General features: G+C 33.5%; 1 protein-coding gene across 2 annotated transcripts in view; it reads left to right on the plus strand.

The window, feature by feature from the left end:
- LOC109788234 (protein ZINC INDUCED FACILITATOR-LIKE 1) overlaps positions 1–13,113 on the plus strand; it is a 39,768-nt gene extending 26,655 nt beyond the window's left edge. Inside the window, exons 10-17 of one of the 2 annotated variants that reach the window (XM_020346913.3) lie at positions 8,722–8,910; positions 8,987–9,074; positions 9,506–9,591; positions 9,683–9,790; positions 9,949–9,993; positions 10,093–10,181; positions 12,395–12,438; positions 12,789–13,113. In XM_020346913.3, the coding sequence (XP_020202502.2) occupies positions 8,722–8,910; positions 8,987–9,074; positions 9,506–9,591; positions 9,683–9,790; positions 9,949–9,993; positions 10,093–10,181; positions 12,395–12,438; positions 12,789–12,901 (762 nt within the window). In that variant the 3' untranslated portion in view covers positions 12,902–13,113. The remainder of the gene's footprint in view (positions 1–8,721; positions 8,911–8,986; positions 9,075–9,505; positions 9,592–9,682; positions 9,791–9,948; positions 9,994–10,092; positions 10,182–12,394; positions 12,439–12,788) is intronic. The other variant, XM_020346914.3, reaches the window with a different exon arrangement.
- The last annotated feature ends 1,925 nt before the right edge of the window (positions 13,114–15,038 follow it).

Consider the following 15,038-nt stretch of genomic DNA (forward strand, 5'->3'; position numbering starts at 1 on the left):
AGCAAAGTTCTGTAGAATCTCCTCTAAAGTTAGAGAACTCAATCTTGATCCTACTATCCAGGATCAGTTAAACAATCTCTTGATCAACTCATCTGATAACAGTGATGAAGATGTTCATAATCAAATGTCCTCTTCCGAAGATGATCAAGCCGATGACGACCTTTCCTCCACTAGTGATGAAGGCTCCGACTCTCCTCTCATCAATGTCATTCACAATGATGAGCAAAATCTTCTCCTCGATGAGGAAGATGGTGAAGAGACTTCCTTTTTAGCTTTTCCTTTTGACGAACTGGACTCTGAGTCTGTCTGTAGGAGATCAAGTATTTGATGAAGATTTGTGGCTAAAGCTTCATCACTGGTTGCAGCTGCAAGTGCGGTAGCGATTTTAGCTTTCCGGTTGAGAAACTGGCAGGTTTCTGGATCGGCAGCTTTAAGACTCTTTGGGTTCTTTTCAAATCATAGAGCCACTCCTTGAGTATTTGCCCGGGATGCGTCAAATTGATCCCACCATTTGACTGAGGCTTGTTTCCCCAGGATTGGAAGAAGCTTGGAATTCTTCTTATATTGATGTTGCCAGGCAAAAATCCAGGACAGGGAAAATTTGGAAAAGAAGTGAAGAGAAGGATGAATTGCACTATCTCCCTCTTCAAACCTTTATTTAAATTGATTGTATCCTTCTTTGATGTCCTGGGGAAGGATACTTTGGATTGGTCCAAAATATTCCCACCATTCGGAAAACCACTGAGGGAAGAAATAACGGATTTTTTGTTTAAAATAGATAAGCCAAGAATGCTTATGAGTTTTGTTCTGTAACCAGAAAACATAAGTCCAAGCATTAATGTAATCCCAGTAGTTATATCCTATTGGATCAAAAGGCTGGGAAAACTTCCTGACTTGATTTGGTTTGTTTTCAAAATCTTTGAAAGTTAGAACTTTAAGAATTTGAAATGTTGAATGGGTGATAAACTGGTTATCCCCTTTTTGAAAATGGTGTTTTACAGAAACAGATTTAGTATCCACCAAAATAAATTCATAAAATGTCCTTGTCTTATTAAGACTAAGGGGTTTAAATAGAAAACTTGGCGGAAAAATGTTTTCACAAATTTTATTTGGATTTGGATCCCAGAATTCGGGCTCCATTTGGATTGTTGGATAAAATCTTCCTTCTTTCAGTTGATAGGAAGACGGTTGTTTTTGGGTAATTGGCCGAGGCTGCTCAACCAATTCTTTTGGTTGCAAGGTAATTTTGGATTTGGCTATTTCTGAAATAATTGATTTCAGGTATTGGTCCCAGAAGAGTTCATTAGGTTCTTCTGAAAATATTTGTTTCCATGATTTGGAAGGGAGATTGGTAAGCCCACAATCTTGAAGGGCTTGAAGGGTTGGTAAAGCCATGGCATAGTCAGATGGCTTGGTTTGCTGGGTAGATGACCCAGATTTTACAATGGCCTGCTGAGTAGATGACTCAGCTTTTGATTTAGTTTGCTGAGTAGATGACCCAACTTGGGTAGATGACCCCTTCTTAGAGGTCTCAGAGGAGACCTTGATTGATTGGATATCCTCTGCGGAGGATGATGATTTTACTGGGCGGTTTGGCTTGCCCAGAATTAATCCTTTTCCCCTTCCCCTGGAAGAGGATGATCGAAGCCTTAATTTTGGCGTCATTTCATTCTGTCTTGCCCTGTAGGAATTCACGGGTAAGATAGTCAGGTAAAGTGTTTGAGGTGCCTTTGATAAATTCAATATCAAAATAAAAAATACTTAAAATAGCTTGCCATCGAGCAAAAATTTGTTTTGATGCTAAATTTTTAACATCTTTCTGTAAAATATCTTTGGCTGATTTACAATCAACCCGGACTAAAAATCTTTGATTTAACAAATCAGATTGAAATTTTGAAATGCATAGAACAATGGCCAACACTTCCTTTTTAATAGTAGAGTAATTCTGTTGGGCCTTGTTCCAATGTTTAGATGTAAAAGCAATGCAATTTTCAGTGTGATGCATGCGTTGTTTGAGAACACCTCCATAACCAATGTCAGAGGCATCTGTTTCAACAATCTTCGGAAGATCGGGATTGGGTAGATATAAGCAGGGTAAAACTTTAACATGCTGTCTGATTTGTTTTACAATATTGGTATGGACATCGGTCCATTGTAGAGGAGATTTCTTGAGTCTTTCATGAAGGGGTTTGGTGATATTACTGAGTTGTGGAAAAAAAATCAGAAACATAATTTAAACACCCTAAAAACCTCTGGAGTTGGGTTTTCTCAAGAATCTGTTTTGGAAATTTATCAGCAAACTCTATGACTCGACAAATTGGTTGGATAGTTCCCTGAAAGATTTCATGACCAAGAAACTTGATTTTTGTCTGGAAGAGACAGATTTTAGTCTTGGAAACAGCAAGGCCGTTTCGTTTGATAACATTGAAGAATATCTCAAGATGCTTGAAATGTTGATCAATAGATGTAGAAAAAATAAGAACATCATCAATATAGACAATGCAAAAATTTGAATAAGGATTGAAAATATCATTCATGATATTCTGAAACTCCGAAGGAGCATTCTTAAGACCAAAAGGCATTACGTTCCATTCATATTGCCCAAACGGAACAGTGAAAGCTGTCTTATAGCGATCACTGGGATTGATTTGGATTTGCCAAAATCCAGATTTCATGTCAAATTTAGAAAAGATCTTTGCTGAATGTAATCGGGCAAGAAGAGCTTGATTGAGAGGTTTATAATTGATAACCAATCTGGGAGCACCACGCTCTATTTCAGAAGCCTTGTTAACATAAAAGGCTGCGCAAGACCAAGGGCTCTTGCTTTTTTTGATTAATCCTTTGGAGAGAAGATCTTTGATCTCCTGTTGACAGTGTTTGACAAGCTCATGACTCATTTGGATTGGCCGAGCTTTGGTCGGGATTTGTCTATCAGAAAAATCCTTTTCATAAGGGAGACTTACCATATGTTTCTTTCTATCCCAAAAAGCATTAGGAAGATCAGAACATACATTGTTTTGAAAACGATCATGGAGACTCATGATCTTTTGTTTGATGAAGGGTTGAGAAAGTTGACTTTCAATATGTTTGAAAGAGATTTATTCTTTAAGAAAATTGATCTGGTTGAGTTTTTGATCAATCTTATTGAGGCTTCGATGGAGAGGTCGATTGAGGAATTTGAATATAATTGTTTTTCCTAAGTGTTGGGTAGAGATTCCTTCACTAGAAATGTTGATTGGAAAGATTGATTTAATAAATGGTGTTCCTAAAATCACATCATTCTTAAGATTTTTTACCAAGAGAAAAGGGGTCTCAACTTGGAGATTATCGTTTTTGATAACTTCCGAAGGAAGCTTATACTGGATTTCAAGCCGTGAACCACTAGCCGTCCTAAGCTTTTCGGAGGTTTTGTAAAAGTATTTGGTTGGGATAAGTCCTTCCAAAATACAATTGGAATCGCCTCCAGTATCAAACAGAGCAATTGTTTTTAAGACAAAATCTTCGATAAGAATAATAACATCGATATAAAATTTTTGGATGCTACATTGATTAATCAAAGCATTGAAGAGAGTATCAGCGGAATCATGATCAGAATCATGGTCCTCATCGTGATTGTTATGGTCCGGCTGAACCATGTCATCAGAAAAAGCTTCAGTTATCTGAGATATAAAGGTCTCATGTAACTGTTGCTTCTTTTTGAGATCTCAGACCTCAGATTTTAGGGAACTGATTTTGATCTACAGATCCTGAATAGTAACTGGCTTAGCTGCAGATTTTTCTAGGCGCTTGAGGGTTTGAGTGAGATCAAACTTGTTGTTGACAAGCCTATTATCAAGTTGTGAATTGTTAGGCTTGCGCAGGATCTGCTTGAGTTTTTCAAGATACTCATCCCTTTCTTGAGGACCTTGAATAGATTTTAAAACATCGAGGAGAAGATTTTGCTCATCATTGTGAATGACATTGATGAGAGGAGAGTCGGAGCCTTCATCACTAGTGGAGGAAAGGTCGTCATCGGCTTGATCATCTTCGGAAGAGGACATTTGATTATGAACATCTTCATCACTGTTATCAGATGAGTTGATCAAGAGATTGTTTAACTGATCCTGGATAGTAGGATCAAGATTGAGTTCTCTAACTTTAAAGGAGATTCTACAGAACTTTGCTAAGTGACCTTTGCGGCCACATTTAAAACAAGTCCTGGTTTCCCTAAAATTTTTTGGTAAATTGGTGCCCTGAGGGGTGGTTTTAACAGCAGGAGGCCTACTGGTTCTGGGATTAGGACGCCAAGCCTTAGACCTAGACATCTTTGGTCTAGGTTTTTGGGTTTTACTCAGCAGGGGCTGAGAAGGTTTTCTGCGCTTGTGGGTCTTAGTAGAATCCTTAGAGCAGGGAAGACCAAATTGTTGGCAAAAATTTCCTAAATCCTTGCGGTTCTGGGCTTTTTCTTTGGCCAGTTGATTTTGAATTTTGTCATCTTGACAGATTTTGAGGGCTACTCTTTGGACATAAGCTATGAGATTACCATAACTTAACTGGTTGTAAGGGATGTCACCATTAAACTGGGATCGGATTTTTTCTCTAACCTTATCTCCTAAAGACTTTGGAAGACCAGCTAGAAATTTTTCTTTCCAGAGTGGTTGATTACTATCATCCCGTGTATAAACTCTAGTAAGGAAGGTGTCCTTATACCACCTAAAATCTCCTAAAGTTCTACACTTAAGATTAGATAGGAGTTCACCAGATCGGTCTTTCCAGATACTAGGATCTCCGATGAAATGTTTGATGATGGCCATGATAAGAGTATTGACAGCATCAGGGATAGACTCACCCTTAGCTGTGGTGATGATATTACCTTCAGCATCAGTTTTGACGGCTGTAAGGATCTCATGTTTCTCTTCTTCAGAAACATAATTATCCCACCAACCTTTGAGTTGCCCAGAAAATTCGGACGTTAAAATCTCAACAATAGCTTCATCAGCACTATCAAGAGCAATTTGATATGCTGTAGAAACCATTGTCATATGTTGAAGAGTATTAAGGATATTATACTCGGTTAAACCATCTATGTTCCACTCATAGATGTTGGTAGCACTGAATGACCGAAAACTTTGATCATTCTTTTCCTCAAGAAGGAGGTCTGGGGCCGTGGCCCGATTATAATAAAGCTTAGAAGGCTGCTTCCAGTTGACAGCCTTAGTGATAACAGGATTAACCTGAAGAGCAGACTTATTACTGGGTTCAGTGTCTTCAGAGTCAGAACCTATAGAGGAGGTCCCTAATTTGTTAATCCTAAGAGATTGTTCTTTTTGAGAGGTACTCCTAGTAACAGGTCCTATCTTGACAGATCCGACTTGTGATGAACCAGGGGTATCTGAAATAACAATAGAGCTATCCTTGACTCCTTTAGATTCTTCTAAAGTTTTAGTCCAATTAAGATGGATGGCCCTAAATTTATTTTTAGTCTGACTAGAAAGACTAAAAGGTTTAAACAAGGGTTTGGTAACTGATTCATCATCCTTATTACCATAGGACGAGGATTTTCTTTCAAGATTTTCTCCTAAAACCTGGAGATACTTGTTGGTGTAGTTGTTTTGTTCCATAAGGGCTTTAATATCCTGAGCTCCTACGGTTTCATCCGATTTATACTTAAAAGGTGAAGCTAAATACTTATCCTCTAAGTTCGGGATGTGATAACTACTGTTAGGCGGAAGGTCAGATTTAACCAACTTACCATCTTTCGATGCCACACAGTAAGTGTATTAACAGAAAGGTCTTCTGTGATGGTAATAGTCCAAGGAGGATAGATATTGTTTCTACGAAGGTAGACATTTAACCAATCGAAGAAACACACATGGGTTTGGACATTGTTAAGAAAAGTATAGAACAAATCTATGATCTCTGACCTACGGTCACCCTTAAAACTATTAAGAAACCATTTTCTCTGAGTTGTCCAAACATCAGAGTAGAATTCCTTTTGAAGGGAAGGTTTGTCTATGGTGTACTTATTCATAAGTGACCATATTGCATTTCAGATTGAGTAGGGGAATGGATTTCAGATGAGGTTTCTTCCTCAGCCCTACTGTAGATTGTTCTAGGAATAGACGAAGAATTGTCTAATCCTTGAAGGTTGGTTTCAGGAATAATGATTCTAGGAGCATAGCTCTTAAAAGATTGGGAGGCTACAGAAAAAGATCTTCTAGCACTATTGTACTCCGATCTAGTAGCTTCTGATCTTGAAGAGAAAGAATTTCTCCGGTCAAAGATGATTTCTACCTTACCGGCCTCAGACTGCCTAATTTCTTGGAATTCTGGGGCTTGTCTAGGTAAAGTTGGGGTTGCTCTATCGATTTGCCAGGATGTAGGTAATTCAACCTCATCCCATTTTATGAGTTTGGGAACAGCCACGTTGGCTTTTGTCATGTCTGTGACAAACAAAATGGTTTCCCGATCAGTTGTTTTAAGCAGAACCCTTGAATTACAAGTGTTCATGACTTTGTATTGGATTCTGTAAAGAAGGGCTGCAGGGATAGATCCTTCTTTCATGTCCAACCCATGCAGTCTGATGTTTAAAAACAGCGAATCTAGAACATTTCTGTCTAAAAGACTCACAGTTTTGTTTGGGAAACAATTGAAATAGACAGGACCATATCCTAAACTTGTTTCTACGGTTCCTATAAGAGAATCGTGGAAGTCATTGTGCCTAATATCTCTAAGACACATAAGGATTGAGGCATTAAGCCCTTCTCTGATGAGAGGTTTAACAGCTACTTGAACACATCCTATATGGAGGTATTTATACTTCCTAGAATGCTCAATAATTGATTGCTTTGTGAGAAGGTGGAATTCTTCACCAGTTTGGGGGTCCAAAGGGATATTGTTTTCGGCAGTCTTGATGATATAATTAGAACTGCGGACATGTTTGTTTTCATCAGGGATGTAAAGCTCATCCTGAGGGATTTTAGGGATTTCCCAGTTATCGATTGCTTGATTGATATCTTCAAAGCAGACTTCCTCTTCGAAGATATTGTTTTTAGGAGGTATTTCCTCCACAGATTGGTGTTGCTCTGTGAGCAGATTTTTGGAAGAAGAAGAGGGGGAGGAAGAAGCTTTGATAGTTAGACGACGGGAAAGGGAGCGAAGGAAATTACTCATGGTTTGTCAATATCCAGTATCATTACCCTCACTTGGTTCCATAAGAAGTTATAGTAAGGTCTAAGTTAATTTTAATACAAAACCATCATATAAAGTTACCAAAGAGTTAAGAGTCATAAACTAATTTTACTCAGAAAAACTCTTTTTTTTTTCTTTTTTTTTTTTTTAGTTCGTGGCATTGTTGGTGACTCTGTGATGAGTCTCTCTAGGGGTGTATGAAGACACTCTTCTGTACCAGAAGATCCAGAGTTTTCCAGCCAATAAACCAGTTAGAGAAATCTTTACAAATTTTTTTCAGATCTAGTAAGTATCTATCATGATCTACGGTCAGCGTATAAACTCCTGGACTTACAGCCTCTCCTTAGGTCTTACAGCCTCACGCCCCATTCCAGAAACACCATAGATCCTCTACTAGATCCGAATGGAAATTTTCACAATATTTACAAAACAAAATCTTAAAGAAAGCAGTAAAGGGTAAAACGTAGCTCATAGATCCAAAACATAATAACCTTACATCATAATTTTAATATTAAAAATAAACTTAAACCCAGCCATAATTATATATATATATATATATATATATATATATATATATATATCGTATCTATAGTGACACTTTTTGTATATCATTGTAAGTAATATTTCTTGTAGTGTTGTTTCAAGTTTGTAATTCCATCAGCATTATCTCCCCCAATAATTATGTCACTAACACATAAAGAAAGTATGTTAAAACCATGGGGGTGTAATATGATGAAAAAAGGTTGAGTCACATGAGTTGTAATGAAATCTAAGATATACAAGCATAACTGGGATTTTTTCAAACCAAGCTTGATGAGCTTGTTTGAGGCCAGATTGAGTTAGTTTTAACTTACAAACTTCCCTAAATTATGAGAAACATAGTGCAACCACAATGGAAATTTATTCTAGTATATCACCATTTAAAAATACATTTTTAACATCCATTTGATACACATATATATACTTATATATATATATATGTGTGTGTGTGTGTAGAGAGAGAGAGAGGACAATTCAAACAACACCGGTGTAACTTTTACTAAGTATTACATCACTCAATAGTTTTATATTAAATATGAATTTTATAAATTCAACCTTTAGATTGAAAGTTCTTTACTCTTAGATCATATATACAAAATTATATATTCATCCAAGATGATTTGATACTTCATTCTTATAAAACAAAATTGACATAATATATACATTTTAAAATATAATAAAACATAAACACTTTGATTACTTCCAAGTTATTTTTTAAATTTAACAAAATTTGATATAAACATATAAAGTGATATGAAGTTATAATTCAATGGTTGGCTTTACAAAATTCACATTTAACTTAGTAAAAGTTACATCGGTGTCGTTTGAACTCTTCTCTCTCTCTTCTCTCTCTCTCTCTCTCTCTCTCTCTCTCTCTATATATATATATATATATATATATATATATATATATATATATATATATATATTTCTTCATAATACATACCATACCATTCAAAAAATCCCTTAGAAACTAAACTAGCTTTGTATTGTTGAATTGCATCATTGCAGGAAACCCTTCACAACCATAATGGTCACATTGAGTCAACTAACGATGTGAAAGCTATGGAAATTGGAAGCAGTGAGTCAAATGAAGAAAAGAAAATCCAAAATCATAAAAGCATATTTCAAAATTGGCCTTTAATGTCATCTATTATTATTTACTGTATCTTTTCACTACATGATGTTGCTTACCAGGAGGTAGTATTCCTACTTAATAGATTTGTTGTTCTTCTTCTCTTTTTTATACTAATCTATTATCCATTTACTATTATAGGTTTTCTCATTGTGGGCTCTTAGTCCTCGAAGGTTAGGTGGTCTTAACTTTACAACTGATGGTGTTGGTATTGTTCTTGCAATATCAGGTACTTTTTTTTTTTTTTTTTTTTTTTTTTTACATATATGTATCTATATATATAAATAAATTTTTTGGGAAAAAACATATTTCCTTTGTAACCTTCTATCTCCAAGGATTGCATTTACACGTTATTTTTTGTGAATTAGCGAGAATGTCCACATGGTATCTTACTCCCAAGTCCCAAACATTTTTTTTTGTGAACTTTAATTAGTCATATAAGACATTACTCACATGATATGAAACCTCCTAGTAGGTTCCTGGTTTAATTAGTTATAAGGTCAATAATATATTATTTAGATAGGATTTGTTACTATTAACTTTTGAATTGTTTTAATTTTTTTCCTTTACATTTGTACAGAAACATTGATGTGCAATGTATTCCTTGTGCATCACTGAATAATATATTGCTGCATTACTAACTTTTTTTCAACTAATTAGGTGTTGCTATTCTAATCTACCAACTTACCTTATATCGATCAGTGCAAAAAGCTTATGGACCTATTACACTAGTTCGTATAACAGGGGTAAGCTTCCACCTTATGTGAAAATTACTTTGATTTAACATTTTATTTTTTTATTTCAAATAAATATTGTTGTTTGGCATGATATATGTAGGTGTTATCCATACCTCTTTTGCAATGTTACCCATTCATGACAATGTTGTCAGGCTTCACACTAGACCTAGTGATTAATATCGCTTCCATTCTAAAGAATCTTATGATTGTAAGTTCAACTCTATCTACATGGTTAATCAACATTGATATTGAGTTTGCAAGTGAATTGAATTTGCTTCATTGAACATCAAGAAATCACTTTCATTTACCAAAATTGTTATTTTCATTGTGAATTTCCTTAATTTGTATTATCCTTGTTGGACTTAGGAGACAATTGCAACTAGTTTATTCATTCTTCAGAATAAAGCCGTGGTAAACTTTTGGATCCTTTTATTAGCTTTCATTTATTTTGAAAAGTTGATATCATTTCTTAGAGTTGTGGCATGTGTGGCACGTTAATGTTGAAATCAGGAACAACATCAAAGAGGGACAGCTAATAGCATTGCTATGACTGGTATGTCAGCATTCAAAACAATTGGTCCTGCTAGTGCCGGTGCATTGTAAGTGTCCATTTGACTCTCTAGCAATTGAAATTCATGCATTGTACATGGTTATAGTTATATCGATGATTTTACATCTTTAATTCTCTTTCCCCCCCTCTCTCTCTCACACAAACAAATACACACGCATATATATATATATGAAAATTCATTTTAAGTTTGTTGTATAAAATGTTCTTTAAAAGGAAAGCTACTTTACAGTAGTAGTAATATTAATCAGAATTCAAATATAAAATTTAAAGGACTAGATTCAAGTAATTATCAACTTAATTGTGAATTTTAGCAATTTGAAAGAATAGAAATATGATTTGAGAGTATGAAACATAAGATAAAAAATTAAGACTTAAACAAAGACAATAGATGTTTGAGATTTAGAGATAAAAAATCCTAGCGTTGTGACTTATTATCTCGGATTCCCCTAAGATGCATTTCACAAATTCTAAAACCAATTTACTTATAAAATTATTAACAATCCTTTATTTAGGAAGTCATCGGTTTTTGCCTTAGAAAAACCCAAAATTGATTGTGAAACAAAAGATAAAAACACAAAAATGAATTAATAAATTAAATAATTCAATTAAGAATTAAAAAATAAGTTTAATCAAATAAGTTTTTTAAATTCAATAATTTGATGGTTCTATTAACCAAAAGAGTTTGATCAGGCAATTTTAATTAAAAGAGATGAGAACATGAATTACTAAAATAATATGACAAGAAACAAAAACAATTAATGCAATTTATTATTGGGAGTTTACAAGAAACAATTATATCACAACCCTATAATAGGAAAACTAGCCATACATGATAGGTGAAGAACCCATCATAGTACTTTAATAGATAAAACTAAAGAAGAGAAATAATCAAAAGGGGAAGGTTTAGCCTTTATTGTCTTACAAAACCTTAAAAAAGAATAGAAGACAAAAAAAAATTAATATAAAGAATAAAACTAAAAACTAGATTATAAAAACATGATTTGGACATCCTTACTTATAACAAAAACTAGAAGGAACTTTCAAGCACAATCATGCATCTTAGTAAGCATGATTTTGCTTGGTAACGAAGGGCATGCTTCCTCATCATTAAAGGCTCGCTTCTTTATATAAAGAGTGCTCCAAGAGGAAGCATGATCATGCATATAGAAAAGTATGGTCGTTCTTAATAACATAGATTTGCTTCATCAGTAACAAGGATGTGTTTTCTCAACTAGGGGTGCTTTATGGGGAAGCATGACCATGTATGTTGGCAAGCACGATCGTATTTTATAGCATAGGTGTGCATCATTTAATTAGAGTGTGCTTCCTCTTGATATGTTGTTATGCTTAAGGCAAGCACATTATGCATGACTACAACATTCATATTTACTCAGACTTGTTTCTTGATTGCATTAATTTTATCTTTTTAAGTATTTCCCTATTTGTTGTACACTTCAAAAAAAGTGAAGTTTTACCCAAAACTTAATCATAAAACAAGACAAAACAACATTTAATAACATGTTAATATACTACATTTTGTGAGTTTAACAATGTTCATATATAATATGGTTTTTTCTTCCATGTATTTAAGATTTCCAAAATTTAAATTTTCAGACTTGTTAGTGGTCAATAATTTAGGCATGGTTATTTTATGCACATTTTTTAAAAATTTAAAGACTTAAAAATAAGTAATGGTTGACATCTTTTAAAAAAATTAGACATGTAAGTTTATTCCTTCAACATTCAGGATAAACTTATATGCATATTTAATGTTGAATATTGATAACCATTAATAGTATATAAGTAATTAATTAAGAAATGGGTGTTATATGAGCTGTCACATTCTTGCAACTTTTTATTTCACTATTCATAAAGACATTTTCAAATGAAAATATTCTTATATAGGATTTTTTTTTTCTGAGGATAAGGATATACTATAAAAACCTTAAATGGATTGACATCATTTTATTTTATTTCTTTCAAACCAAACTACTAGTAAACTAGCTTATGCATGTGGCCTATTTCATTTTAATATATATACTTATACTTTGAGCCCCATTTTCTATAGGAAAAGTTAACTAAGGATAACCTTTGTACTTTATAATATGATTGCAATTAGCAAATGTTTCATTAATGAAATATTTTGAGAGTATGCCACATAGAATGGATCAACAACACTTTCCCACTATGAGATTAATAAAAGTGTATTCAAATTATTAATTTTTCTCTTGTTCAATGTAGATTATCTTGGACAGAAAAGAATATAAATGATTCTTTCCTACCAGGTATGTTGGTTTCCATTTCATATATTGAATAAAAAAAAATTCTTAATCTAAGTGTTACCTTTTGTTTATTTATTGTTCTTTATTGGGAAAGAGCATAATAAGTCAATTATTTCACAACAAATAGTTTTTTCTCTAGATAAGGACTAAAGAATGAAAATGCAACTTTAGAATGAAGAGTCTAAACACTAGTCACATCTTTTTCAGAAGTGATTAATTTTTTTTTAGTGGAAATGAATAGGATGGTTGTGATGTTACAATAAATAAGTAGGATGATGGATTTCAATCCCAATAGGAGCATGTTATCTTTTGCTGATATTGTTGGAGGCTCACTCTTTTACATTTAATTGCAGGCACCCATGTAGTCTTCCTTGCCCTAAATTTTGTTGAAGGGGTTGGAGTATTGTTGATGTTCAAACCATTCTTGAGTGTAAAGGAGAAAACACAACCAGAGCAGTTACATTGATATCAATGAATTTTGTAAGAAGTTAATAAGGATTGATTGTAGTGCATTGGCTTTGAGATCATGATGGATGTTTGTTTTGTACAATTGCATTATGTAAGTTTGGATTTTGATTATTAAGATTTTAGTGTGTGAATATGTACTTAACAAAACTAGTTAAAGTTTGTACTTGTATGGACCAATACATTACATGAGTTTTTATATGTTCTTTGCCATATGGTATTTATATTGTTAGTTCGACATACAAGACCCTAATTGATCAATTGTGCTCAAGAAAATTATCTAATATAGATGTAAATTGGGTGAAATTGTGAAATAAGGTAGTTCGCTTGAAACTTACAATATTTATATGAAGATTGTTACAAAATAGATTACCTATGACAATCAATATATACTAGAGGTATATTTTAATTGAGGAGGACATGTGGTATATATACGGGGTATAAGAATGAAGTTGATGGAATCAAGCTTTAGCATGGAAAATGATTTGTGTCACTTGACTTCTACTCCCTTCAATCTTCATCCATGGATCCAAAACTTGAAAGAAAACTTCAAATAGAAGGCAATGGAGGTGGAAGGTGGTGCCACTTTTCAAGTGGAGAGAGATGAGCCAAGAAGTGAGGTTCTTGCCAAAAAATGGGTTTTTTGATGAAAGAACTCTAAATAATCCTCTAGAGAGAACTCAAGATTTTTGAAGGAGAATCACAATGATTTCACTCAAATGCTCAAAAATGACGTGTACAATGGAGAAAAATCCTATGTATAGACTGGCATAGCTTATGATGCAAGCTAAGCAAACCATGGTTAAATAAACGAACCAAGGTTGCTTAACTTTTTAAATAGGCATGCCAAAATTGGATTCAAAATTCAAATTTATGTGTCATTCTCCACCAAGTGGATGTGTCATGTGCATGTGCAATGTGCCATGTGGTTACATCTAAAAAAGCTCAAGAGTTTTCCATGTGACAAGTGTGAAAGGTGTGACTAGTGTGTAAAACATGTGATCATATGGATTTTTGTAGCCTTTGGTAAGGTGTAAAATACACCAAGTGGACATTCATACTCTCATGGGTTCTAACAACATGTGTGAAGAAGGATTCTTTCAACTAAGGTTAATTCTTTTCTTTGTTTAATGGGTTCTAGCAGCATGTGTGGCTAGTTCTCTCATTTTAGGGTTGTGATGTAATTGTTCCTTGAGAACTCCCAATGATGAATTTATGAATTTCTCTTGTTTAAATTTTTTATTATTTAATGTTTTTAATTCTTATTTTAGTTAACTAAAAGTTGCATGGTCAAACTCTTTTGATTAAGGGAATCTTAAAATAATTGAATTATTGTAAAGTTGACATGATCAAACTATTTTCATAATTTCTAATTAAATTAAATTATTAATTCATTTTTGCGTGCAAATGCTTTATTTTTATAATAAAAATCTTCCAATCAATTTGGATTTTTCTTAAGATAAAGATTGTTAGCTTCCTAAACCATAGGGTGGTTAATAGTTTCATAAGTATAATTGGCAACATTACTAATTAATTCATGAATTTTATCTTGAGGGGATTAGGAACCAATAAGTCACTACTTTAGGGCTTTAATATCTAAATTTTAATAACAACTTTCTAGTCTTGTTTGCAATTTATAAATTAATACTCTCAGTCGATTTATGTTTTTCAAATTGCTAAAAGCCACAATTAAGTTGATAATTACTTGAATATAGTCTTTTGGGTTTGATATTTAAACTTTATCCATTGTTACTACTATGGTAAGGTAATGTTGCCTTAAGCGCATTTTAGATGCAACAAGTGTTGTTGTTGGGGACTAAGTTCCAATAATATCAACAAAAAAGGGTTTAAAACTTATTAGAATTTTTAATTTTACTTGTATTAGTTTCTATTTTCATCTTATTTATTTTATTGTGTTGTATTTTAATCTACTCAAAAAGTCCTATTTTGAAATATGATTTTGAGAATGAAAAAATAGCTTGCAGGTTCGGAAAGACACATGAAAATAACGATATTAGCTTAGAAACGAGAGTTTGAGGCCATACTAGCCAAATAATAATAAAAATATGTGTACGTGGAAGAAACAATTATATAACAATAAAAAATCATTGTTGAAAGTAAAAAAAAAACCGTTCCTG

Source organism: Cajanus cajan, chromosome 10, assembly GCF_000230855.2.
Source record: "Cajanus cajan strain Asha chromosome 10, NIPB_CcT2T_4, whole genome shotgun sequence".
NCBI lineage: Eukaryota > Viridiplantae > Streptophyta > Magnoliopsida > Fabales > Fabaceae > Cajanus > Cajanus cajan.